The 27,113-nt window shown below is 35.8% G+C and overlaps 2 protein-coding genes and 1 long non-coding RNA gene across 8 annotated transcripts in view; 2 read left to right on the top strand and 1 right to left on the bottom strand.

Moving 5' to 3' along the window:
• The first annotated feature begins 1,698 nt into the window (after positions 1-1,698).
• GUF1 (GTP binding elongation factor GUF1) lies at positions 1,699-22,375 on the top strand. 5 transcript variants are annotated; one of them, XR_002114439.3, is made up of 19 exons: positions 1,700-2,036; positions 3,015-3,126; positions 4,568-4,716; positions 4,957-5,037; positions 5,880-5,957; positions 6,945-7,028; positions 7,871-7,935; positions 8,419-8,622; positions 10,144-10,283; positions 11,355-11,478; positions 11,737-11,869; positions 13,258-13,401; positions 13,798-13,931; positions 14,428-14,529; positions 16,047-16,166; positions 17,138-17,174; positions 18,147-18,325; positions 18,667-18,808; positions 21,532-22,375. XR_002114439.3 is itself a non-coding variant. In XM_010710221.4 (18 exons), exons 1-17 carry the CDS (start codon positions 1,899-1,901, stop codon positions 18,282-18,284), a joined length of 1,983 nt encoding a protein of 660 aa, XP_010708523.1. In that variant the 5' UTR covers positions 1,700-1,898; the 3' UTR covers positions 18,285-18,325; positions 21,532-22,375. The 5 variants fall into 5 exon arrangements, 4 of the variants coding, with proteins under 4 accessions (XP_085079352.1, XP_010708523.1, XP_085079351.1 ...); XM_010710221.4 differs by lacking the exon at positions 18,667-18,808; XM_085223225.1 differs by lacking the exon at positions 21,532-22,375 and having other exon boundaries at positions 18,667-19,278.
• GNPDA2 (glucosamine-6-phosphate deaminase 2) lies at positions 19,472-27,004 on the bottom strand. Of its 2 annotated transcripts, XR_014883159.1 has the most exons (8): positions 26,867-27,004; positions 25,635-25,796; positions 25,225-25,322; positions 24,592-24,774; positions 24,056-24,240; positions 23,786-23,960; positions 22,434-22,588; positions 19,472-20,512 (listed from the first exon to the last, which is right to left on the bottom strand). XR_014883159.1 is itself a non-coding variant. In XM_085223227.1 (7 exons), exons 2-7 carry the CDS (start codon positions 25,760-25,762, stop codon positions 20,454-20,456), a joined length of 828 nt encoding a protein of 275 aa, XP_085079353.1. In that variant the 5' UTR covers positions 25,763-25,796; positions 26,867-27,004; the 3' UTR covers positions 19,472-20,453. The 2 variants fall into 2 exon arrangements, 1 of the variants encoding a protein (XP_085079353.1); XM_085223227.1 differs by lacking the exon at positions 22,434-22,588.
• LOC146544494 (uncharacterized) overlaps positions 26,979-27,113 on the top strand; it is an 84,317-nt gene continuing 84,182 nt past the window's right edge. The window contains exon 1 of the long non-coding RNA XR_014883160.1: positions 26,979-27,113. This is a non-coding gene — a long non-coding RNA (uncharacterized LOC146544494).

Below are 27,113 nucleotides of genomic sequence, written 5' to 3'. Positions count from 1 at the left end.
TACTGTATATAGCTACATCTCAAATCTTGATTAGATTGCTTAGATGAGAAAGATAAAGCCAGTCACCATAGGTCTGAGCATTTCTTCCCAAACTTTATGCAAAATTTTCAAATATGAAAACAATAGAACATGTAGGTAATAATAAAAGCTAAGCTCAGAAAAACATAGATTATAAAAATATCTGGAACAGACTGCATTAGCTGAAAAAGAATGTATTAAAGTCCAATGCAAGGAAAGCAGCTCTGAGTATATGAAAAATGTTCTTCTATTCCTAGAATTTTACAAAGAACAGCTGAGAAGACCAGAACAGTTGTAGGCTGGCAAAGCAGAAACCATACAAAACCACAGATCCCTCTGTATACCTGTAAATAAGTATTCCAGAAAAACACTGTTCTATGCCTTGCGGCAGTACTAAGACATTGCAATTGGAAACCAAGTTGCTCTGGCAAGTAATCCCCTGGTACCAAGGGAAAGGAAAACAAAGTTCCCAAATTCATAGGATGAAATAACAAACAAAAAAACCCAAACACAAACAAACAAAACTCCAAGAAAAGAGAGTGGATGAATCAGGTGTGTGGAACAGACAGACAAAAGAAGGAAAAAAAATTCATACACAGTGTATTACTATACAGTGGTTGTAATGCCACTGATACAAAAAGAATGCTAGATAGCAATCAGAATAAGTCTTTCAATCAGTGGGTCTCTCTTGGTGATAGTCTATCAGATAATTATACTATGTATTATGGATGTGATGAATGTAACTGATAAAATCACAAGTCCTCTTGAAAACTGCCCCCAAACTCTGAAGAACATTGTAGTAAACCAGAATGGTCAGCACAAACTTAGCACCAGTAAATCGTATTTGTGTAATCTGTTTGTTTTCCATAATGAAATGACTGGCTGTGTGGATGAGGCTGTGAGCTGAGCAAGTAATATGCCTTATCTTTATCAAGGCTGTTGACACCATCCTCCAGAGCAATCTCATTTGAAAACTGAAGAAGTATAAGCTACAAAGACTGACAGTTTGAAATTTAGCTGTGCTGATACATGCAGCTGGTGGGCAATAGGAAGTGGAGAAAATCACTAGTCCATACTGTTCAAGATAAAGAGAAACAGTGTGCTCTCAGCAAATTTGTGAATGGTGTTAAATTCAGGAGAATAGTTGAAACAATCAGTGGTAAAATCTCAAATCTAGAAGGGCTGAAGATTCACTGAAGAAAAACAGGTTGAGTATCAGGAAAAATTTCTCCACGAGAGAGTAGCTGACATGGAACAGTCTCCCCAGGGCTGGGTCACAGCCGTGAGCTGTCGGAGTTCAAGAAGTGGTTGGACAATGGGTTTGAATTTTGGGTGGGTGGGAGCTGGACTCGGTGATCCTTGTGGTCCCTTCTAACACGGGATAGTCTATGAATCCATACGGAGCTGCAGACCGAACAAACTACTGCGCTATTTTTTTCTGTTTTGTTTTTAAATAGCCAAGGGAAAAATACTGCGGAGACTTCTCTCTGAGATTTCAGCGAGCGCTCAAAGCCCCCTGCAGCTGGGCCGCGGCGAGAACCCAAGGCACCGCTGCGTAAGTACGAGGCAGCCCGCCAGCCACCGGCCGCTATCGCCACCTCGCGGCCGAACGTTACACTGCACCCGCAAGTGAGATGCGGGCAGGAGGGTGGAGCAGCAGGGGGCGCTGTTGCAGAGCTGTTCTGACCGCTTCCGGCGCCGCCTGGAGGCACTTCCGGCGTGTGGAACGAGCGGAGTGGTGTACCGGGCACCGCGGGAGTTTGGTGCCTGCGGACGGGCAGCGTGAAATAAAACGTGGAGAGGACGGTGAGGGGAACGGCAGCGGGCTGCGATGGGGCTGAGGCGCGCGCTCTGAGGGGGTGAATCCCAGCCTCGGCGCTATGGCTCTCACCGGCAGGACGGTCTCGTGGTGGGTCCGGCTGCGCCGGCCCTGCCCTGTGGCCGCCCCTCGGGGCCCTCCGGTCTGGCTGCCCACGGGGCTTGAGGCCTGCCAGCGGTTCTACAGCTCCCGCGACAAGGTGAGTCCGCTTCGCGTGTCCCTAATTCTGAGTCATGCAGTCCACAGAGGCTTTTAGCCGGCTCGGGGAGTGCTTGCTGCGGCCCTCAACTTCGGTGGCCATGTGTGTAGGAGGAAGGCCTTGCAGACGGATGTTCACGAGCAGTGGTTTTTTCCTACAGGAGCATTTGCGTTCCGCTGGTAGTGGGAGAACTTGCTCTTCCAAGCCGAGGCGTTGTCAGGGATTAATCAGTCGTTTTAATCAGTGCTTCGATGCTTGCAAAGATTTTGGGGCTTTCTCTTTTCTCTGCCAGGCCCAAAGCTGCAAGCATAACATGGTGGGAGAGAGGAGCTGTGTGTCTCTAAAAGTAGGAGTCAGAGTTTTTCAGCAGGGTGTTATTTTTACTGGGAGTCTTGTGGTTCCTGGCAAAGCCACCTTTCTTCAAAATTTTTTATTTGAGTGAATAACAGAAAGAGAAGTTGGTGCTGGACCTTTCTGTGTGTGATCTTAGGAAGTCAGGTGTTTTCTACAGTTGTTTTTTTTTTTTTTTCCTTCTTTTTTTAATTTAGCCAAAACAGACTGCTTCCTTTTCTGTGAAGTCTGAGTGTTGCTTATTATGTAATTGGCACTGCTGCCTGAATGTCAGGTAATGCCACAGAGTTCTTGCTTGGTAGGAGTGATGTCTGTAGCTTTATAGCCCCCCAGATCAAGTTGTCTTAAGTAGTTTAACAGACCTAAACTGTTTCAAATTTTCCAACTCCCTATGTTCATAAGAACGTAGTAACTCTCACAGTGCTTTGTTTCATATTGATTTTGAGTCGTAACAAGCATATGTGTATCTATGGCTAAAAGAAAATACTAGCATTTTGAACGCTGACAACCATTTAGGGTTTCTAACTATGCCTGTTCTAGAGAAAAGAATAATTTCTCTTTAAAAGACTTAGATTGTACACAGTGACTGTATGTGTGGTTTGTGAAAAGAAACTTTCTGTTTTTCAGGAAAAAATAGATATGTCAGCATATCCTGTTGAAAGCATAAGAAACTTCAGTATTATAGCTCATGTAGATCATGGCAAAAGCACACTAGCAGATAGATTGCTGGAAATTACAGGTAAGTGTTCTCTTTTCATCTCTGCTACCTTCTATTGATGTGTAGATTTCAGTAGCTTTATTACTAAACTTCCTAATCTCTTTGCTCTTTTGCTACCAGGTTGCTTTTAGGCTTCCAGTTGTGCAGTGTTACAGATGTTAATATGTTTTCTTATTCATGTTGAAATCTGTCAATAAGAAGAGTTAAGAAACTGTGTAATTCCCTCAATAAAGGAATGTATTTTGGAAACAGACCAAAGAGAGCATGTTTGAGCTTCCTGCCAGTTTCTGGTATGGACAGAAAGGGACTGTCATAACCTAGAAATTCTGGACAGAATACTTTCCAGAAGTGTGATTGAAATGAAAGAACTTCAACTATTTTTACTTATAGGGAGGTAACAGTTTATCCTCCTCTTCTGAGCAAACTATATAGAACTGCCTTTCTTGTTGGTGAAGCTTGCTATTGCTGAAGCTGATATAGTGCTGCACAGTAAATTTTAGAAATCTTCAGCTCTATTTTGATTTAGTAGGTAAAATAACTGCTAGTGTGGGTTTTATGGATTCTTAGTTGCTCTGTGGACTTGCTCTTTCTTTTATCCTAAATTGCTAGCAAAGTTATTTTCTTCGTCAGAGGTATTTGTCATCGTCTAGATCTTTGTCTTCAATGTTTTCATTTCTGTGTTGCTGAGAATAAAGAAAACTATCTCCTTTAAAGTAAAAGTGATGCAGAAATGCTAAGGAATCTTCAAAACTACTGATTGGCTGATTGGGGAAATTAGGCTTCAATTTCAACTTGGAAGAGTGAGACATAGATTACCTTAGTGGGCTCTCTGTGGCGAGTTGTAAAGCAACTTCTGCATCTTCCAAGTGGAGGCCAATTTCAGAGCAGAGCTTAACTTAACTACTCAGAAATACCCTTTGGAAGAGTTCTGTTTTTCTCTTTAAAGGAATAAGCAAAACAAAACCTGGTGAGAAGCTTTTGATCAAAATTATTCTTTGTTATTACCTCCAGTGTTTCACTATGGGCAATTTTACCTGATGCCTGTGATAGAATGGAATTTTGAATTCAGGTCTGTCAAACTCATGATAATACTCCTTTTGCCCTTGAGATTGGTGTTGATTGGAACCACAGAGCTGTTCTCCAGCGATAAGGGTTGAAGTTTCTTTAAATGTCAGAATTATTTAGGAACTTCTGGACCATTAATTTAGACTTGCATAGTGTTTTGTATTATACTTATTCAGGAAAGTGTTTTCTGTAACTTCATAGATAAAAGCCCATTTAACAAATCTTAAAGATTTGAAGCATAAATTTATTTTCAAATGAAAGTTTACCTTAATCGAGTGGAAGAACTAGATTTGCTGCTGCAAGTCGCATTTTCTGCTTGTTAGTAGTAGTTTCAGCAATTGCTTATTTGGAGAGCTAATATTCTAAATGAGATAATAAAACTGTTTTTTGATCTTAGGAACAATTGCTAAAACTGACCGTAACAAACAAGTGCTGGATAAACTGCAAGTGGAACGTGAAAGGGGAATTACAGTTAAAGCACAGTCTGCATCGCTCTTTTACAATTACAAAGGAGTAAACTACCTCTTAAATCTTATTGACACACCAGTAAGTTAAGTGCAAAGGGGGTGTTTCATTCACACAGAGCTACATGTCTTTATATTTATAAATAGAACTTAAGAAGTCAGAAATCTGCTGTGTTTATGCAGTGTGTTTTCTCCTTTTATTTATTTCGGTAAGAATTATGTTTTGGATGAACAGATACACAAACAAAACCATCATAATGTAGATATCTTTGCAAAGGACTCCAGAAATATGTGAAATTACGAATATTAATTTTCTCCACAGGGCCACGTAGATTTCAGCTATGAAGTTTCACGGTCACTGTCTGCCTGCCAAGGTGTCCTACTTGTAGTAGATGCAAATGAGGTACAGTTCTTAATTTTTGTTTTCTCCTTGGAATTTCAGCAGTTTCTTTAAGCGAGCTGGAGAGGAGTTCAGTATGTTTTAACCTTTCCATTAGCATTTTTGCAGTAGTCTAGCTCCATAAAAGTATTAACGTTCCAGAAGACTGGAAGTTTTAAACTTCCAGTTTTAAACTGAAGTGGGAGTTTAAAAAAAAAAAAGCCACAGGCAAATACTTGCCTGTTAATAGGTACTGCGGTGCCATACCATAGAAACAAAAGCACTGAAGGAATGAAGAATCAGATGATGCTTTCTACACTGTATGAACTTTACAAGTGGCAATCTGGAGAGTTTACAGCTGTTTCACTGTATGCTTTTGATTACCTTCACTTTCTTGTTGGAGTGTGATGATTCATTCAGACACACTTGGTTTAGCTAGTTGCCTTTAATACATATATGGCAACACTAAAACTATTGGCCAGATTAAAAGTTAGTAAAACTCCAAGCTCAATGTGAATAAATTCAAAAATTCGGAAAACATCACAAGTTTTAAAATCAATAGATGAATAATTTCTTGACTGATATTTCAGGAGTAAAATGTTCATAAAATGAGATCCATGCGAATTTCATAAACTTATTGTGTGCTAAGAGGGTTTTGAAATCAAAGATCTGTTGTACATTTATTTTTATGCTGCTAAAACATTTTAATGAGTCAGTTACTGCACTGGAATATGAGGATTATAGAATCATGATTTTAAATATGGATACATTCTCAAAGAGTACTTAGATGGTAACTCTGTGGTGTGTGTAATACGCCTAAAATGAAACGAGATTCCATGTTGATTTCTTTGATGTATGTTTTCTAGGGTATTCAGGCTCAGACAGTGGCAAACTTCTACCTTGCTTTTGAAGCACAACTTGCAATAATTCCTGTCATAAACAAGGTAATGAAATTATAGTGTTTCAAATTAAACAGTTGAGTTGTATAAATGTATAGAAGATAACTTTCTTAGCAATCTTCAAATAGGAGCATAGAATGAAAAATTAACAAGTATATAACAAACAAGTGTTGTCTTTTAATATTTTAATGATTGTTGGGAATTCCTACTTTTCATAAAATACATCTACTAGCATTTTTGTAAATAACAATAAAAAAATTATTTATGGAATCTGTTTGGTGAATCGAGTTAAGAAGCATTGTGTAAAATGTCTTTATCTGAACCATTTGTCTTCTTCCTTTTTAGTTTTTATTCTGGGGAATATTCCAGTGGGTTTTTACAAAAGTAACTTTCAAAGTTCTTGCAAGGATGATTGTTATATTCTTCCATGTGTTAATGATAACACACAGGAGTAGCAGCTCAATATAAAAAGTGTAAACTTAATTACAAAAAAAAAAAGACAAAATATTGGTTTTTACAATTTTTGTAATCTGTGTGACTGGAATAACAAAATTACTTAGTTTAAATGTAGTTAATATATTGTACTTAGTTTTCTACCGTAAACAGCATAAGTAGCATTCGTGTCTTCAAAATACTTTGTAAAATAAAGATTTTACCAGCTCTTGGATAAAAGTTCTTAACAAAAAATAATTATAGTAGGGATCCTTCCTATAATCAAACAAGGAAGACTTTTTCTAAAATGATTGATTGGAACTTTCTAGTAATAGCCTGTAATTTAATTTATCAATTTGTTTCCACTTAATAGCTGAACTTACTTTAGACTTGCAAAGTACCCTTTCATGTCCAATTTTCTAGAAATTATTTGCACCAAGACATAGTATTGAAAAATTCTTGATACGTATCTTTTCCTGAAAATCTTTAGTATTTGAGTAAAGATGTAAGAAATCCTTCACTTGCACATTTGAGAGCTACAATTCTCTATCATATGTAAGATGTCACTGCCTGTACATTTAGCGGTTTGTCCTTTTTCAGATTGACTTAAAGAATGCAGACCCTGAAAGAGTTGAAAAACAAATTGAGAAGCTGTTTGATATCCCTGTTAGTGAATGCATAAGGGTAAGATCTCGTCAAGATTTATAATGTGTCTGATTGTATACCTGTATCTACTTTGTATGCTAATCTTTCATTAGCTACATAATAAATCAGCAGGGTGTTGTCTGTCTGTTTTTGTATGATGTGCTGTATGAATTTCTTTAGATCTTGTCTCCTGAAAAACCAGAATGGATAAAATAATTCTCAGTTAAAAATTTATATGATGCCATTCATCATCAAACACTACAAACTTTTTCTACTTGTGGATCCTCTAAATTATTTTCATTTTTACCGTAACAATAATTCCCATTCAGGAGGAGAAATCATGTAACAAGGGGTATTTATAATCAAATGTGTATTTCATAGTAATGAGTATTTATACAGATGTATGGGAACTGCTGAATCATGGCCTAAACCTCTGATTAATTACCTGAGGTGAGCAATGAGTCAGCCATGGGCGTACAGGTAAAGGCAATTCACCTGTGCTGTCAGAAGGGGTGGAGCCTGGCTCCACCTCTCCCAGACCTATTTAAGAGCTGACCACTAGTGGGGAAGGATCTCTCTTCTGGAGATCCACTCCACCGGAGTTTCCCACACGAGCCCAAGTTACGGGTGAGTGTACCTATCATTTCTGTTTCCTGCTTTGGTGTAATAACATCATAGCCAAGCTCTCCATTATACCTGAACATCTGTATATTTGTTAATTGTGTACCATATACCATAACATTGGTATATTCATTAATTGTACATATAGATAATGTTCTCTCCTGCCACCCAAATTATTTACAAGAGAAGGTGACACTTTACTAGATACTGAATGAGTCTAAGACACATGTCTTATAAAACTGTTGTTGGGCTTGTTTTAGATTTCTGCTAAACAAGGGACAAATATTGAAAAAGTCCTTGAGAAGGTCATTGAAAAGATTCCACCGTAAGTTATTTATTTTACTTATGATGTCTTGTAAGGATATCTAGGAAACCATAAGTTGCACAGTATTTTGGTAGTAGTTTTGCACTTAATATGCATCTGATTGTAAGTCAATAGTTTATAATGAGATGTGGGGTAAATCTAGTTTCCGAGCTGAAAAAGTTAGCTTTGAATTGCAAATCAGAGAAAATGACCCTTCAAGTATGAGATCTTTAAAATAAATCAATGTATACCTGCTGAAATTCTTAAAGCTATAATATCGAAAACAAGAATATCAGTAGAGAAGAATTGTTTGTTGTTAAGAAGCGGAGAAGGAAAATGAATTTGGTCTGAAATGGAAAAAGAGAGGTGAGCTACTAGAGTGATATTTTTGTAAGCATATAGCTTCTATTTAGACACAAAGGGTGGGGGTGCTCATTCATTCAGTATTGAATGGAAAACAGTCTGCTTATTGTTTTAATAATTGTTTTAAATCTTTTGTGATAGACCTCAATTTAATACCACTGATCCCTTGAAAGCCTTAGTATTCGACTCCACCTTTGATCACTACCGAGGTGTCATAGCTAACATTGCAATTTTTGGTGGGGAGATTGAGAAAGGGCATAAAATTGTGTCTGCGCATACAAATAAAAGATATGAAGTTAATGAAGTAGGAATTCTGACTCCAAATGAACAGCCAACACACAAACTGTAAGTAAAACGTTTCTTTCAATTGAACAAATCATAAATTGATGTTTCTGTTCGTTTATTTTATTTATTTATTTGTTTTTGATGGAGTGGTAGAGGCTGTTTCATTATTTGGATTGTTGTTATAGATTGTAATGATAATTTGTAATTAAGTGCTCAATGTCACCCTGAGACAGAAGCTTTAGGGGACTGCTTTTTGGGCACAGCTGGTGAGAGGGAGTCATTTTATTGATGTATACTTAGTATATGAAACATCTGGACAGCTAGTTCTTAAGACTAGCTTTTGATATTCAGCTGTCCAATTTATTTCTAGGAACTACCTTGTTTGAGAGTGGAAGGGAATGGGGCTTCATCTTAGTTTTTGCTGCAGCATATTTTGAGGGTGGAAAACTTTTAAGTCCATGAATGCAACAGCTTCCAGAAACTATCTCGTCGTGGCAGCAGTGGGAAGAAAATCAGGTACACCAGAATTAGCGAAGAGGCATTATCAATTTGCATCCAAGTACTTTTTAATGGCATTTTTGAGAAGCTCTTAAGTGAAAGACTACATTATTGTGTGTGTGGTGGATTGAATCCAGCTGGTAACTAAATACTCAGCCACTAGCTTACTCCTATAGCACCAGTGAAGTGTGGGAGAGAACTGGAAAAACAAAAGTAAGGAAAAGCTCATTGGTTTTTTTTTTTATCATGAGATAAAGACTGTTCAACAAGTAGAGGAAAAAAAAAAAGGGGAGGGGGAAAAAAAGATGCAAAGCCATTCATCCCCCAACATGTGCTAGCAGTCTGGTATCCAGGCAGTCTATGAACAGCAGCTACCTTGAAGAGATGGCACACTTTTTATTGCTGAGAGTGATATAATATGCTATAAAATATGCCTTTGGTCAGCTCATGTCTGCTGACATGCTTGTGATAGCTGCCAGCCTGTAGCCTCTTTGCTACAGGGGCAGAGTGAGAAATGGAAAAAGCCTTCATGATGTGCAAGCAGTATACAGCTTAGAAACTGGTGCAGTATTAACACCATTTTTGTTACAAATCCAAAACATGGCTTTTATATGAGGCTGCTGTTAAGCACTTAACTCCATCGCAGCCAAAACTAGTACACTGTTTCCATCTACCACGGGTTCCTCTCCTAACAGCATAATATACTGATAGACGTTATTAATCTTTGTTGTTTCTCCCAGTTAACATGTGAGAGTTGCTGTGGTGGTAGCTGAGAATTGTTCTATCTTCTGTCGTAGATCCTTAAGTTCTTTCTAGCTCCAGCTTTCAAACCGAGAGTAGCACAGTATTAAAAATCCAGAGCTGACTGTGCAGTTTAACTGTAACAAAATTACAGTTATGTGAGTCAACAGATGGTTTGTCCCTTGAGACAAAATTTGCAACTCAGTGAAGAAACAGCTTAAATGTGGCTTTTTGGACTGTTTACGGACTCGTGGGGATGATTCCAACTGGGCTAAGTGAAGTGGGGAAAAACAGTGGAAATATAATGCCAAAAAATGTCTGTATAATACCAATTCTATTCAGATATGCTGGACAGGTGGGCTACCTGATTGCTGGAATGAAAGAAGTAACAGAAGCCCAAATAGGAGACACGCTGTTTATGTATAAACAGCCGGTGGAGCCTTTGCCTGGCTTTAAGTCAGCGAAGCCAATGGTTTTTGCAGGTGAGGAGAAAACTAACTAAAAAGGAATCTCTTTTTTTTTTTTTTTTTTTTTTAGTAGCAAGAGCAGGAGAAATATTAGAGCTTGTAAGATGTATTTAAGAGTTGTGAGGATTAGAATTTCACTGAAATTAAGCTAGAGAGGCACATGCCATTTATATAGCTCTTTATGACTTAGCAGGCAAGATTCTTGCATGCTGGTTTTATATGATTACAAGACTAAGGTATGTTTCTAGCTATTAATATTTTTCCAGTATCCAGAAAAGAAGGATTAATACTTTGAAAAATGAAGTCCCTATCAGTGATTAGTTCCGTTAGACTGTTGCTGCCACCTTTAGTAAACTACTACACATGCTATGGAAGACGGCTTTAGAAAGAAAGAAGTTCTGTTATTCAGTTTCCTGATTTGTTTTGAGAAAACTGTTTTAATTTGTCATGTATATTATGCTGTCAGTGAATGTAGAAGAGGAAAATGTAATCCTGTAAACAATGTGGATTTTTTTTGTGCGTGCATGTGTGCTGCTTCCTGTATGTTATTGGAGCACAGTGATGTGAAAAGTGGAACCTATTTCAAGTAGTAATTACACTGACAACTGTTTTTATTCATTTCTTCTATTCACTTAAAAAAAAAAAAGGAAATATTAGCAGTGTTGATATGGCACACTATTTTTTCTTCCTGTGTACTCTTACCTGCATCTTACTACTTGCCTTACATCTCAGTGACGTTTGCTTATTTATTAATGCTTAAGTTGTATGGCCACACTGTACACCTGCAAAAAAATGGTTATACTCACTAGTATACTCATCTTCCACAGCTATGAAGAAGTAGATGAGTACAGTATGCCTATAACTACAGTTTGAATGTTAATTTGTTTTTGTTTTTTTTTTTAAATTGAATGTTACCTTAATAAGGTTTTAGAAAAAAAAAAATCAGATTGAAAGAGTCAAATTAACAGAAAGCAAGCTATTTCTGGTTTTTGTTATTATTACTGTTTATTACTGCTTGTATTATAAAGATAAGTACATAGTAGATCAAGCTCTATCACAGAATCTCTCTGTTATATGTTTTGACAGGAATGTATCCTGTAGATCAAACAGAATATAATAATCTTAAAAGTGCTTTGGAAAGGCTGACATTGAACGATTCAAGTGTCACTGTTCATCGTGACAGTAGCCTTGCTTTAGGAGCTGGATGGAGGTGAGGGTTTTATACTATTTTCCTATGTCAGTCGAAAACTTAAATTGAAATTATTTCAAGATTAGGAGCTGTAATTCAATTTAATGATAGGTAAAGACGAAAAGTATTTTATTTCCTTCTGTTCTACATTCACATAGATTATGCAATTTGTTGTGATTGATATTTTTTGGCTTTTAGAGGTTCTTTGCTGTGTCTGGTAATGCCAGACTAGCAGTGGAGTGACCAACAAATATTTGACCAATATGATTTTTTTTCCAGGTTGGGTTTTCTTGGTCTTTTGCATATGGAAGTTTTTAATCAACGTTTGGAGCAAGAATATAACACATCTGTTATTTTGACTGCACCTACTGTTCCATATAAAGCCGTTCTTTCCTCAGCAAAATTGATAAAGGTGTGTAAAACAGCAACTTAAAAGCCTGCTTTAAAAACATCTACAATTCTGAAATGTAGAATGGTACGGTATTTTATGGTAAACATTAGAATCACTGATATGCAACTTAGAATTTATTTGTGGATTTTTGTTTATTTATTTATTTATTTTTGCTGAATACTGACTTTCTTTCCCCTTTCCACTTTAAGCACTTGCTTTTGTTTTGGATTTTTTTTTAATACCTTGCTGCTGTCTTTGATAATGGGAATAAAGGACTTTATGTAAGTCCTTTTCTATCTTAGCAAATAGCTTTTATCTCAACCCGTAAGTCCTGATTTGTTAGGTTTTTTCCTGATTCTCTCCCCCATTCCTCAGCTGTGTGGTACTTAACTGCCTGCTGGATTTAAACCATGACATCTTCCAAGCTTTATCGGTCAGAAAATATTACTGCTTTCAGGAATAGCTTGTAATGCTACAGTGGACTGATGGGGATTGGTGAAGATATGTCAGGGTTGGTTTTTTTTTTTTTTATAAAAAACAAACCGGTTTTGAACAAAACTGTTGGTGAAACAGCCATGTGTGAAGCTTATTGAACTGATTGCAATTAAAATTCCTGTGTTTTGAGTTTGAGAGAAAGCTGGACAGAGGAGGCTGCAAATAAGCAGACTCATTACTTAACATGTACATCTAAACACTATAGAAAACTTGGATGTTCCAAATTTGTGCAAGAGAAGTTGCATTACCTGCAAGATATGAGATGCAGACCTTTTTTTCTTTACAGTTATTATTTCTACAGTTACTAGTTATTTTGGTTTCTTCCTTAGGCAGCATGCCTGCTATGAAATAAGGCACCTTTGTGACATAAATGATGCTAAATTGCTGATCTGAGACACCAGAACCAAGTTTTCAGGTTTTCAAGCAATGCACGAAGTTGGGTCCTTGTTCAGGAACACTGCTTTGCTAGTGGAAGTGAAATAATCACTTGTTTTGATGTGCAGAGGTATTGTATGCATACAGTAAGAAACATGACTTTCCTTGCATCTTTACCAGAAGGATAACTCCTGCCCCTGAAGGGATGTTAGACTAGAAAAGCTAGGTAATGGAAACACTTGCAAAGGAATCAGAAGCTTCAGAATCCATTTTGACTTGTAAAGGAGATTGAACCTGATGTTCTGCTTACAGAAAAATGCCCTCAACATCATCAAGCTACAGAATAATTGGAATGGGTTTTGTGTTGAAGCTGTGCCTTATATAAGGGTAAGGAAGTATGTAAGGAGATGGAGAAGCCTTATCGGGATAAAGTAATAGGGAATATCCTTGCCCAACAGACAAGAGACAGATGGAAATTCATTGGATAAAATGCTTAAAAAGCAACTAGAGGAAAAATGTTGGATTTTTTTTTTTTTCAGGAGTATCGTAATTCAGAGATTACTATTATCAACCCTGCTCAATTTCCTGATAAACATTCAGTGTCTGAATATCTGGAGCCAACTGTTCTTGGCACTATTGTAACACCTCAGGAATATATTGGGAAAATAATTGTTTTGTGTCAGGTTGGTATACCTGGTATGCTGTTTTATTTTTGTTACTTGCATTTTTAAGCTCTACTTACCCGTACCTCGAAAGACACTAGATAATAGTATAGTAGATGATGGTTGACAATAATTCTTAATATTTTTAAAAGAAAATATTTCAATTTGTGTGTTTCAAATAAATACAGAACTACTCCTGAGCTACACAGTCCTTAAATTGAAAGTTAGTGTTCTAGCTCAGTGACAGTAAAGTACTTGCTTTAGCACTGTGTACTAGAAGAGTTCATAACTAGATTTCTTTTCTTGAAAGAAAAGAATCTGCAGCAAGACTGTAAGATCTTTTTTTTTTTAATCTGCTTTGTGTTATTTATAGAAAATATTTTTCAAGAGGAACTGAAACAATTTTTATTTGTCTAGGATCGTAGGGCAATCCAGAAAGAAATGTTGTATATTGATGAACATAGGGTTATGCTAAAATACCTTTTTCCATTGAATGAAATCGTGGTGGATTTTTACGATGCCCTTAAGTCTCTGTCTTCTGGCTATGCAAGGTAAATACATCCTCTCCTTCTTTCTTCTTATTCCCCCTTCCCATGAGGGGAAGAAATGAAAAAATATCTGAAAAGAAAGTATGGAAGGACACAAAAAAAAGAATATTCCTTTATGATAGTGCTGCAGTATTAGTGTTTCATTCTTTTGAAGTCTTTGACAGGACGCTCATCCCTGTGTTAAAGGGAACTTTAAGGAATTTCCAAGTGGCATTTACAAGTATTTGAATAAACTTTTTAAGAGATTGCAGTAAATATGTGGATATCTGATTTTTCCTTGCTCAGCAGCAGATGATGTGTCCTGCTTACTTGAAGACAAAATTTACATAAATGTTGAACCCAGTTTTCAATAATGGTGTCATACTGAGAGACTTTACAAACTGTGCTCCTATTTTAATATGAAGTTCAAGTGTTCTATTAAGTGTTTACAAAACTTAAGATTTATGGAACAACGAATGCAGAATACCATAGTCACTAACTTCTAAATTGCTTTGTTTAGTTTTGATTATGAAGATGCAGGCTACCAGGCAGCAGATCTTATCAAAATGGATATTCTTATAAATGGAAATCCAATTGAAGAACTGGCAACTATCATACACAAGTAGGTTGAGTGGATCCTCTATTCCAAAGGATTAAAACTTAAGCATGTTTTCATTGTGAATAAATATGAATGATAAATGCATGTGCATTGAAGATTTCACCAAATGACCAACTTCCAGATCTGAAGATCTGAAATAGAAGGGCATTTTATAGTAGGAAAGCTAAGTGCTAAATATAATGTTCCCGTGTTAATGTGGAAGGAGGAGATGCAAATATAAATGCAAACTGATGTTCTTTTAAGGTGTTGGAAAAAAATTAAGGACTAACCAGTCCAGGAGATGTGCTATGAATTGTTTATGGTGTATACTACTAAAAAACTGGATAAGTTTTATTTTTATGCCTCCAATAGTCCCTATTCTGTACAAAATTTCTGTTATCTTGTCTTTAGCTAGAGTACTAGGAAAATGTAAATATTTACTGATAGTAATAGTCTCTGAATCATTTTAGCAAACAATTTCTGTTTCCATGAGTTTCTCAGGAATTACTCATCTGCTGGTGAAAATAATGCCTTTCTATTTTCCAGTCTTTCCCCTTGCTTTTTTCTTACAAAGTCTGTGTTAGTCTCCATTAAATAACTTCACAATCTCTCTTTAGTAATCCTGATGCTTTGTTTTTTTTGTCCTTATTCAAACACTAGCTTGTAATTGCAAAAACAAATAAATGAGTGTGCTATCTAATGTATTTATATATACCTTAACTAAATTGCAGAATTTCAGAATTAAAGGTTGAAGTAGGAAAATGAAACTCTTACCTTATTGAGAAAAATAACTGTGCAAGGGCAGACTAAATCTCTACTGTATATTTGATTTGTGTTTTTAATAAGTATGCAGTTTAGCAATGTAATATAGAGTTTAGCAAGTTGGAAAGATGCAAAATGGAGTGGCCAACCTTGTAGAAGGATTGCTTTTACGTTAAGTGAGAACATTTTAGAGAAAAGAGTCACTTGTTCTCAGTGGTTTATGAAAGTGTCAATTTTATAGCTTCTTTTGACCTTCTGTCACTTTTTTTCTCCAAAATCTGCAGTATATGCAGATGCTGAATGTAATTGGATAACTTTATTACAGACTGCTAGAGTAGATTAAAAAAGAATTTCATTGTTATATAAAAAGATATTTTGAGAATGCTTCTGTGATATGTAGATCTTTTGACCTTTCATGTCTGGAATCAATAAAATGCCCGCTTGAGCTTCTAGTTTAAAAAAAAAAAATAACATTTGAAGCTGTGAAATTATTCAGTAAAGCTTCAAGTGTGATAGATTGTCGGAATACTTATTACAAACATCATTAAAATTTTTATGAAAACCTCCTGTTAGTGTAGTCTTATCACTTGTTTGTGTGAAATGAGTAATGTACAGAGACCGGTCATTAAAGTCCGCGTTGTAAAGTTATCATCTGGTAAGTTAAAAAATATAAAAAGATAAATACTTTTAATAAAATATTTTTCTCAGACATTTGGATGTATTTTGGGATTGTATGACTGTTTCTGAAAGAATTAACTTCTCAAAACTTTCTTTTCCAGTGATAAAGCATATGCTACTGGTAAATTCCTGTGTGAGCGTTTAAAAGATACCATACCAAGACAGTTGTTTGAAATAGCCATCCAGGCTGCTATTGGCAAGAAAATAATTGCAAGAGAAACGTAAGTGAAACTGTTCTTTTCCTCTTCTTTCTTTAGGCTATTTTGAATATGAACTTAAATGTCATCCTTAGTTCTACATGTTACAATACTTCAAATCTACCATAAAATACTATTTTTCTGTATGTACTTCCAGGTGTCTAGGAAAAAAAAAAAAAAAACAAACATGCTTTCAAGCTGTGACCATGAATAAGGACTTAATGTAAAATTAATTGAAAATAATCCTTTTATTTTAAATTGCCTGCAGTCAGCATTACACTTACTGGGCAGTGTATGACTTGTTACACCGATACGTACACTTTCTTGGTACTGAAAAAGGTCATTTTTATTGATGAATATGATTTCTTGGGTGTGAAGTAGCTTTCTTTGGCAGTCATAAAAAAAAAAAAATTAAAAATCCATCACTGCCACAAAAGCACACACACACCAAAAAAAAAAAAATCCACTTGAACTGTGGTACCACAAAGGAGATGTGCAAGTTGAGCAAGTACAGCTATTTCTTATCAGCACACACTTCTTTTAAAGCAAACTTTTTCCTTAGTTGTTTTATTTCATGTCATGTTTTGGCTGTTGCTGTTTTATATTACATTTAAATTGTGGTAATCAGAAGTGGGTATCCAAGGAAAGGTTCTATAGGAATTTGTTTGCATGTGGGCTGTAAAAGCACGTATGAAGCATGAATGCTGTAGAGCGTTACAAGCAAATAATAGACAATATTGTAGCTTTTCTGTTTTGTGTGCCTTAAGACATATTTCTCAAATTAAGAAAAGTAAATCAACATCTTTAAAATGTTTTTTAACATGTTTAAAGCATTATCTTCTGTCTACCTACGAAAATGTCATAATTCTGTTTTTTAACAGAATTTTTAAAAATGTAGCAGAAAAACAGTGCTCAGCATTTTGACAGCTTGCTGTTTAGCTTCACTACTGGAGTTGCTCCACTGTGTTAATATGTATGGTATTCTTTTTTTACAGATTGAAAGCTTACAGGAAAAATGTTGTGGCGAAATGTGTAAGTATTTTTATTCCAATGCATGTAAACCTACGAGTCTTGCAACTGTGATGGACCTATCTTTCCTTAGAAACCCCATGAAGACATGTTTTGCTTGTGCTTCAAAATGTCAGTGGAATATTAACAGAACTCTTTAAACTTTTACTTGTAAATTCAACTTGCATAACCTTCACTTGGTGCTTGCAGTAGATCAGAAACAGTAATGACTTCTTCCATGTGTATACTCAGTGTATCTGTGTTCACGCCTGTCTACTCAGCATCTCATAATATTTGTAGAAGAAATAAGAATGTGTGCACGCACTTATGTAACTTCATGAATTTCCTAGTTTTTTTTCTTAGATGATTTAAGTTTAGTAAAGCACTTCTTTATAGACTGATTGCAATTAGATTTTCACTTCAGTTTTCAGTAAGAAATCAAGAGGAGGCCTTAAATATCAATAGTTGATTATCAGTGAAGATGAATAATGCTATTGGAAAAACACAGTATCTCATCTTAGCTGAAGTTAACAAGTTGAAGAGATTAAACAAGTATCCTTTTCTCACAGCTATTAAGAATTCTTGCAATTAGAACCTAGGTTGGATGGAATCCCATCACACACTGTAAGGGTTGATGAATTTGGATGTTATCACCTAGTGGTAGCCAAGATGCTAGTTCATCAGAGCTGACATCCAGTTGCTGTTCCACAAGGATTTGAATAGCCCATAGTATACTACAGTTCTATCCTGCTATCCTAATGTCATCCAGGCTTATGTAAGAATATTTAGTATACAAAATATGTAAATTAATCTACCTTTAGATGTTTAAGAGAAAGTGCTCACTTGCTCCCATTCTTTTTAACTATTGCTCCCTTGGGATAATGGCTGAGAGTATAAAGGGATATTTTCTAATGTAACTAGCCTTTCTGATTAATTTTGTTTAAGCCTGTGTTTATTAAGTACTGTAGCTTAATAAAATATTTTTCCTTTTCATAGTATGGTGGAGATATTACAAGAAGAATGAAGCTTTTAAAAAGGCAGGCAGAAGGGAAGAGGCTGATGAGAAAAATTGGCAATGTGGAAGTACCGAGGGATGCCTTCATACGTGTTTTAAAGAGACAGCCTGAGAAATAAGTTAGTGATATGCAGCAGATTGTCTTAACTTCTTAGAGACAGTAAGCATACTTGAGTTGATGTACAGTTTTATCACTGTGAGAGGGAACATCTGATTTAGTTTATATCATTTTAAGTGGGAATATAAATTGAAAGGATTTTGTATTTAAATTATACATTTGTACATTATAATGAAAATAAAATTATTTTATTTGAATCTTCTGAATCTAAAAGCTTTTATTGTAACTTCACATAAGCTAGATAGAAAAGCTTGAATGTGTTAAAAGCAGAACAGCAACTGTGTCAAAAAGCTTATTAAATAGTTTGTCTATCCCTGCCTTAAAGTTATATTCGTTTTTCTAAGTCACAAAAATTTCAAGCTACTCTGTTTTACTTGCTAAAGGTTCTCATCAGGAAATGATGATGATGTTGGGAAATCGCAACAGGAAAAACAAATTGCACATTTCTAAGCAAGCAAGATTGATTCAAGTCTTTCATACTGGTCTACTTAAGTTCAGTTTATATTGACATGCTAAAAGCTGTTGGTGAGTTCTTAAGAAACTAGTGAAAAATCTACACATAAAACTGTATGAAAAGTTTATCATCCTATTATAGTAATAGTGACACAAAAGGATACTCTTTAAATTAATCTATAAGTACCAAAACTTGATTTAAATGACCTAGTATATGAAGCCGTTCTTACCCAGATTTCACAGGCCAAGACTTAAGCTAGAATAAAGTTATGTAATACTTGGCTGCTCATGTTTTTTATCTGAAAAGATAAGAGCATAGGCTATTCAGAGCAAACTACACTTGGGCTTTCCATGTCTACACACAAGAAGTGATAATACCAAAATCAGAAATTCAACTAGCAGTCTAGTCCAACAGATAATTTTGTACTTTGTGTAAAGTCTATACTTTCTTTAAACATTTAACTTTATCATAAAAATAACAGACCTAAACTTAAGAATTCTATAAGCACATTGTAGACTAGTTTTTTTTTTTTTTTTTTTTTTAAAGCACAGGGCTATGCAACAAAACAAGGTATTAATGTTTAAATGAAAAACTAAATTCTTCAAGTTAGGCTCTGTCAGTGGATCACAAAAATAATAACAACTACAGTTGGTTCTTAGTCTCTTCTTTACATGAAGATGACAAAATGCTTACTCTCTCCACTTTACATCAGAAACAAAACAATTTGGAAAAGGTAAATTTAGATTTTAGTTTTACTTATTCAAAGCGGGAAATAACATTCCTTGTGACAGTTCAATATTTATAGCGATACAATAAGAGGTAATTATTACAGAGTGGTTAACAGCAGACTTTAATACACTATCATTTGAATTTGTAGACTTCACATTCCTATAAGTTAACCTCATTCTAGGCATTTAATGACACCATCCAATACAATTAAACAGGTATATACAGAAAGGAACACTTAGATTTTTCCTTCTATATAAAGCACAATTACTAAAAATATAAAAACCCTAAAGTAATTTGAAATACATGAGAGGAAAAAGTGCTATGGCAGACATTTAATGTAAGTAACCAGAATAATTTATAACGCTTTAAGAATTGGGTGCATTTTTAGGCACTGTTTTTTGTATTTTTATTTGCCTGAATTATACAGCAGGACTCGAGATGCCCAAAAACTGTTTGTATAAGATAAATTTAAGGCAATCAAGTGCAAAAGCTCAGTGTGCATTATGTAAACAGAACATTTCATAGTAGAAATTGCACAGCTATTACAAGTCCATAGTATTTAACAAAGGCCAAAACCATTCTGCCTAGGAATACAAATGCAAAGTGTAGTTACACTAATGGAGGCCACAATTAGAGATTATTGGAAATAACCTATCACTTCCTCTAACAGGCAGATGCAATGCATTGCTGTGCTAAAATAAGTGCTCTGTCCCACCCCCCTCCACCCCTACATAACATGCAGTCTCCCACAGGTTTGTTCTGTTCCATTTAGTTACTGTAACAGCCAGAGTTATAAATATCCAAGCAAAATGCACAACACCAAATAGAGATGGAATGTGAATGTACATACATTGGACCTTTTAAAAAAATACAGTACCTAGGATTTCCCATTTTAAACAGTTTTCAGTATATTGCATAGCAGTGAACTCATCTGCTACCTAAAACTGTTGCTGTTGACCCACATGCAGTTCTTCTTCAATTCTTCTTTCAGTTTTCTTTCATGCTGTACAGGGGGTCCACGAGTTTATTGTGCACATGCATTAAACCTTGAGGGGAAAGCAACAATGCCAGCTTTACATCATTTTTAATATACTTTTTTCCAACATGTCCTATCCGTACATTTGGAGCTAACTTCAAAGTATACTTCAAAGTGAACTTTTTAAACAGTTCACTGAAAAGATAGAGGATGGCTATTCAAAGTAGTTTAAAATCAAAAGTAACTAAGACTATATATGACTATATGCTAGTTATGTATTTTTTTCCTGTATCACTTAAATATTATTGCCATCTTCATATAAACTAAACAAATGACAGCAATGACAACAGACCAGTTAAAAAGATCTGGAATATTTTTTCATATCAATTAAACACCTGGTGAGAGATACACATCTCTCTTTATTAATAAATGCTTAACAGCAACACATACAAGAATTTGTTGTAACAATCAGATTTACACAAACTAATAATTTTACAGCTTAAGTTACAATGTTCTAGCACTGTGGTATCTTTGTAACTAAGTGTCCTTCAGGTCCTAGACAAGCAGCACATAGACTGTTAATGAATATATAGAACTGTTAATGAATACATAGAACCTCCCCCCTATTCCCCTGTAGAAAATTTTGGAAAGTGCTGGGAAGATCCATTTTAAAAAGTCATCCTGTTTACTTTGTTACAACTGAGTAAAAGTGTTACCTACAAAGTATGGCATCCAGTCACTGGTACATTTTTTAACCTTATGGACTGCTAACAGTATCTGGTCAACATTCTCAATCTGCAAAGAGCCTGGTTTAGAACCATAGGGAAGATTTGCTTCAACTACTGCAAATTTCAGAAGTAGGCAACATTAAAAGCAGGGATTCTTAAAAGCCATAAAAGATATCTGACAGTAAGTGCACATTTCAGTAGTCATCCGCAGCAAAGAATATAAATACCCTTGCTGCATTATGTATCTGGCAGCAAACATTGCATTCCTGCAGCAAACTAATCTCAAAGTCTGAATCATTAAGTCTATTTTTATTTTCATTTCTGATGTATTTTACAAATTTACTATTCTTTTCTCCACTAGGTGGACCATACAGCCATACTAGAAAGCCAAAACATCAAGAACAGACAGAAGAACCCAGCTCATTTTTGTTTTTGGAGGTAATGACTTAACTGCAGACCTTTGTAAATAAATAATTAAAAAAAAAAAAAAGACACAAGAAGAAAAACTTATGAAATCAACATGACTAAAGCACAAAAATCTTAGATCTTATAAAGGATAACTATTGATCATGTATATTGGAAAGATCAAGTCAGTAATATTTCTCATGAATTTGGCAATAAGCAGGAAAACACCAAATGTAGCTGTTTTTCTTTGAATAAAAATGCCTTCTGTATCAAATCTACACCATGTACTGAAGTTTAAGCATTCCATTTCCTGTTTTTCTGTTCTGTTTTTAAAAAAAAGAAAAACAGGAAATGAAAAGGAGAATTACCCACTTCCTGGAGGCGTGAAAATGCTTACAAAGTATTCTCACTGCCATATGGAAAAAGTTATATTTGAATCCTTTTAGTGGTTTTGGAAGCACATTTAGAAACAAAGCTTATTTAAACGATGATATGTGAAGTCTCTTACTAGATAGATGCAAAAGCAATTTCACATAAAAATCTTTCAGCCTATTCAACTCAAATCAGGTTAAATAAATGTTTTAACAAGAGCACGCAGAAGTACAGAACTCCCAGATTAACTTTCCTGGAACTAGTAAATTTGAAGATATTTTTCTGCCTCGTTCTGTGATAAAGGAATGAAAGGGAAAGGTGACCTTCCTCCCATTTTGCAGAAAGAACACTTAAAGGATCATTTCTCTTATTTGTTTCAGAAAGTTAGAAAAGAAAAAAAAAAAAAAAAAGGAGGGGTAAAAGTTATTCTAACTTTCAGACAGAGCGGTGATTTGTTATCAAAAACTGCTTGAAGTTTCATGGTACCTTGAGATTTTCCTTAAATGGTAAAAAGCTGTAGTAACTAGCTACCAGAATTAGCAGTCATCAAGAACCATCCAGCTTCCTAAGAACTAAGTCATCCAACCTGGAGATCAAGATTCAGAAATAATCCCAGGTTTTACTAATACTGATTTCTCCATCTAAAAAGAAGAAAAACAACCAAGTGAACTTCACTGACTCATGAATAGGGAAAATTACGCCAGGCAAAACAATCTGAGAATTCTATTGCTTTGTATGCATTATAGGGTAATTAAATAAGTGACAATAGTACATATTTATACACTGTAGCCCATAGTTTTCTATTGAGATATGTTCAGTATTAGTGTCATTCATACCTAATAATTTTATTATAGTAGTTTCTATATTCCCCAAGCAGAGCTTTTGTTTATTTGGATACAGGATAGTATCTAGAACCCATCCAAGCAGTTTAAGAGGTTTATCTTTGACAATACTAAATACTATCTAGCAGTGTGATGTGTGAAGACTGCCCCCTCTCCCCAGTATGTATCAAAGAACATACTGAAAAATCTGAAGTGAGAATTAATTATAAATGATATCAGTATAAAGTCACATTAACACCAGATTTTACTATTACCTACAATTTTTAGAGCATTATATCACTAATGACAGCCTTGCCACCACGTGCCTCAACTACTACAAAAATCCACACAGTAAGAAAGGTGGCTAATATATACAGCCACATATGTTGTGCTAATACAGTTGGGAGAAAACTATTTTTCTGAGCTTCTACAATCTTAGTTAAATATAATTAACATCCAGGAACACTGACTTACTATAAGAAATCCAAACTCGAAGCTTGCCTCAATATACCTACTACAAATATGAAAAGCATAGTTTGTGCAATGCATTAAAGTCTAAACAGATTGCCACTGCACTGTATGAAGAATGTCCTCTGTTCACTTCAAAGTCTGCCTCACATAGTTGAAGCTTACTGTCAGTATAAGATAAAATCAGTGTGAAATATACCAGGATTAAAATAAAATTTGTTATAATTGACACCTTGCAGTATACTTGAAACTCATATTCAGGAACACCAAATTGTTGGTATTTTATATACAGATGACGTCTATATATTATCATTTCAAATGGGAAGTAAATACTTTATTCAAAAAGAGATTTGTCAAGTGTTTATCAAGTGACACTGTACTTTCATATGTAAGGAACACAAGTTATGCCTCCCAGCACTTTCCCACTCACAATGTAAAAGTTAACATTTAGTATCTTCATTATGTTCTATGTTAGCTATGTGATGTGCCAGAAGCCGTCATATAATTCTGTTATTTTTAACTAGAGGTAACTTCTGATTCAGTGCTCACCTTTAAAGTACTTCACAGTTTTAACTCTTAGTTCTAAAGTAGCATCTTCATCACACACAAAGATAGTACGAGGGTGCTGCTGGAAAGCAGAAACTGTCCACATATGATTGACACCTTCTTCAATAGCTTTGTATAATGCAAAGGCTTTATGTGCACCTGTTATAAGAATCATCACCTGCAAAATAGAAGTCTTTTTACCTTCAATCCCCACAACACCACAAACTAGTCTTGAAAACAGATACATGCAACTAGAACTAAATAAGTTCTTACTTCTCTAGCATCCATCACTGTACCCACACCAACCGTTAGCGCCATAGTTGGTACTTTAGATAAGTCTCCATCAAAGTATTTAGCATTTGCCAAAATGGTGTCCATTGCTAAAGTCTTTAATCTTGTTCTTGAAGACAAACTCGATCCGGGTTCATTGAATGCAATGTGGCCATCTGGACCAATGCCTTTTCAAAGTTAAAGAAAGCAAATCATTCCAGACCTGCGAGTCAACAAATATCCTCAAACATTGTGAAAGAATAAAAAAAAGTTTTATGATTCACTCTTTTGTCTTGGTTCCCCATTTTCAACAAGCAAACAAACAAACAAAAAAAAAGCATTCAAAACTTAAACTACATTATCATTAGAAACTTGGACACCAAGCATTTTGTTCTGGTATTTGTACCAATTCTTTGTTAGTCACAGAACTTTCTTACACTATAATAGAAAAAAGTGATTTTACTGTGTTCTGAAAATCACAACTAAAGAGTCATTATATTTATTTCAATTGTAACTGACCATAGAGCATTTTCTCATACCTCCAACAAACAGATCAATCCCTCCTGCTTCTTCAATTTTCTTTTCAAATGCATCACATTCCACCTGTAAGTCTGGAGCATTCCCATCAAGGATATGAGCATTATTTGGATCTATGTCAATATGTTTAAAGAAGTTATTCCACATATACGAATGATAACTCTCTGGATGATTTCTGGGAAGTCCTGAAATCATTTAAAAGTCAAATTAACATATTACAAGACTTAATCAGCTTTAAATCTAAGACAAACCTTTCTTGAGTAGTATGAAGTCAGACAAAGCAGTACACACATTTATACTGAGAAGACTTCTGTTGGCATACTCGTTTACATTCACTATATACTTAGTGATACAAAATATCACTACAAATACATACAAAGTCTTTAACAAATGTAGTCAAAGTGCTATGTAACAATTTTCAAGCACTTAATTTAGCCAAGGATTCATTCTAATTACTCCTATTCTAATGGCTAATGGAGAGAAATGCTTAAGACATTTCCAGGTCATTAGTCTAACAAAAGCTCAAAAAATTCACACTAATCTTGTGCTTTGTTAAAATGTTTAACAGTTAATAAGGGGAAAAAAAAAAAAAAAGTATACTGTATTCTCAAAAAACAATAAGCACTAAAGCTTACCTACGTATTCATCCATGTTGAAAGTCTTCACGTATTTGAAAGAGAGATCTCCATTCTTGTGATATTCTATCAGCTTTTTGTAGCATCCCAAAGGTGTACTCCCTGTTAAACAAAGTTTTTCTACTATACTATATATCCACACACTTTCAGTATATTTAAATCTCTTTATAGACAGATCTTACTAAACTTTTTCAATATAATTAAAAGACATTTGTTATTTCCCCATCTACTTTCCAGTTTCTCAAATCTTTTCAAAGCGTTTTACAGATTAACAACTTCATGCTACAAGAGAAATACATTCAAATATTACCAGAAGTATATTCAGCAAATGCAGTATTTTAAATATGGCATTTGTTAGCAATGACGTAAGCAGTTTTAGGTTTAGTCACTTATTAGTCTTTGAATAAAACTTGCCTGTCGGTAGGCCAAGTGTGAAGTACCTTCCTTGGGTGGGCTTGAATTGGATAATACGATTGCAGATGTATTTGGCTGCCCATTCACTTGCCTGATCATAGTCTTCAAGAATGACAAGCCTCATTATGGCAGCAAAGAGTTTGTACGATAAAATAAACCTGGAGAAAACAATTTTTTTCTTTTAGCATAAGTATCACATCAATAGCTGTAGAACTCAAAGCAGTAAAGTTCACCTTCTATTGTTTAGTAATATACTTAATCAGTATAGGAGTTATTTTCATTGCATAAACATGCTGCAGTTTTGCAGTTCTATTTCAAACTGGACTGTCAGACAATCAAGAAACAAGTCAAAGAATCCAAGTGATACATTCCTGTTAAAATACTTACTAAAACTCTCATTTTAATTTAATTATTAATTTAATATGAAACCCATAAAGCTCAGACAAAATGGAAATGAGTTATCTTGATCAGTCTTCCCAATTAGTAACTGTTAGAAATGAGAAGTATGTTTGCTTTGTCCTTCAAGTCGAATGAACACTAGGATTAGATCTTGTTTCCTGCAGCCAGCTGAATGTCAAAAATTTCACAACTAAGACCCAGAGCAATCCCACGCTCCATATTCAGAGAGAAAACTGGAAATAAACAATTTAAGTTCCTTTTGCTTCTATTCTAACTCTATAAGAATGCTTCAGGAAGGCTATTAACTTAAGAAAAAAATATATACGCGTTGTGGACTTAAAATCTCAACATGTCACAAAAATACATAAATGAGGTAATATTTTTCTTTACAACTCAACATTAAGCAAATTGGAGTAACTAATTCTTTAGAGGCTTTATATACAGCTACACTAACAGAATACCTAAAGCACGTAGGCTTGGCGGATACAGCACGTGGCAGCCTCCCGCACTCAAACAAAACAGTTTGCCACGGCTCTGTTTGGCAGAGAAAGCCAACGAGCTGCCGGCGAGGCGGAGGCAATTTAGCCAGACCGCACTACATCCCCGCGCGTACCCAGAAGGCACCGCGATGCCAAGGGACTGACGAGCGACCCGAGGACGGGTGACGGTGCTTTCTCCAGACTGGGGTGGCCGCACTTGGAGACAGGAAGAAGCCAACGGCGGACCGCCCCAGCCCGCAGACCCGGCGCTGGCCCCGCGGCCTCCCGTTCCCCGTGGGGCCCGCGGGTACCGCCACGACCCGGGCCCACCCCGCCGCCGAACAGCTCACCCCCGGCAGACCCCTCAGCACCGCCGAGCGGAAAGCAGCCGCCGAGAGCCCGCAGCAGCCGCCGAGCCGCCGCCCCTCACGGACGCGATCCGGAAGCACCTGGCGAGGAGCGGACGTCGCCGTGCTGCGGGCGGCTCCGCGCATGCGCGGGGGCAGCGGCCTCTGGAGGGCGCAATAGGGGAACCTCGAGGGGCTTCCCGTAGGTGCGGGGTGCTGCTCGGCGCTTGGAGAGCGGACGTGTGGGACG

Source organism: Meleagris gallopavo, chromosome 4 (genome assembly GCF_905368555.1).
Source record: "Meleagris gallopavo chromosome 4, MGAL_WU_HG_1.1, whole genome shotgun sequence".
Lineage (NCBI taxonomy): Eukaryota > Metazoa > Chordata > Aves > Galliformes > Phasianidae > Meleagris > Meleagris gallopavo.
The sequence above is the reverse complement of the archived record's forward strand: the minus strand, read 5'-3'. Positions and strand labels throughout refer to the sequence as shown.

Coding starts and splice junctions, on each gene's coding strand:
- GNPDA2 (XM_085223227.1), bottom strand. CDS start 25,762: ATGAGGCTTGTCATTCTTGAAGACTATGATCAGGCAAGTGAATGGGCA. Junction 24,775..25,224: donor CAACATGGATGAATACGTAG/GTAAGCTTTAGT, acceptor AAATGATTTCAG/GACTTCCCAGAAATCATCCA. Junction 23,961..24,055: donor CAGTGATGGATGCTAGAGAA/GTAAGAACTTAT, acceptor TCTATTTTGCAG/GTGATGATTCTTATAACAGG.
- GUF1 (XM_010710221.4), top strand. CDS start 1,899: ATGGCTCTCACCGGCAGGACGGTCTCGTGGTGGGTCCGGCTGCGCCGG. Junction 8,623..10,143: donor GAACAGCCAACACACAAACT/GTAAGTAAAACG, acceptor AATTCTATTCAG/ATATGCTGGACAGGTGGGCT. Junction 13,402..13,797: donor AAATAATTGTTTTGTGTCAG/GTTGGTATACCT, acceptor TTATTTGTCTAG/GATCGTAGGGCAATCCAGAA.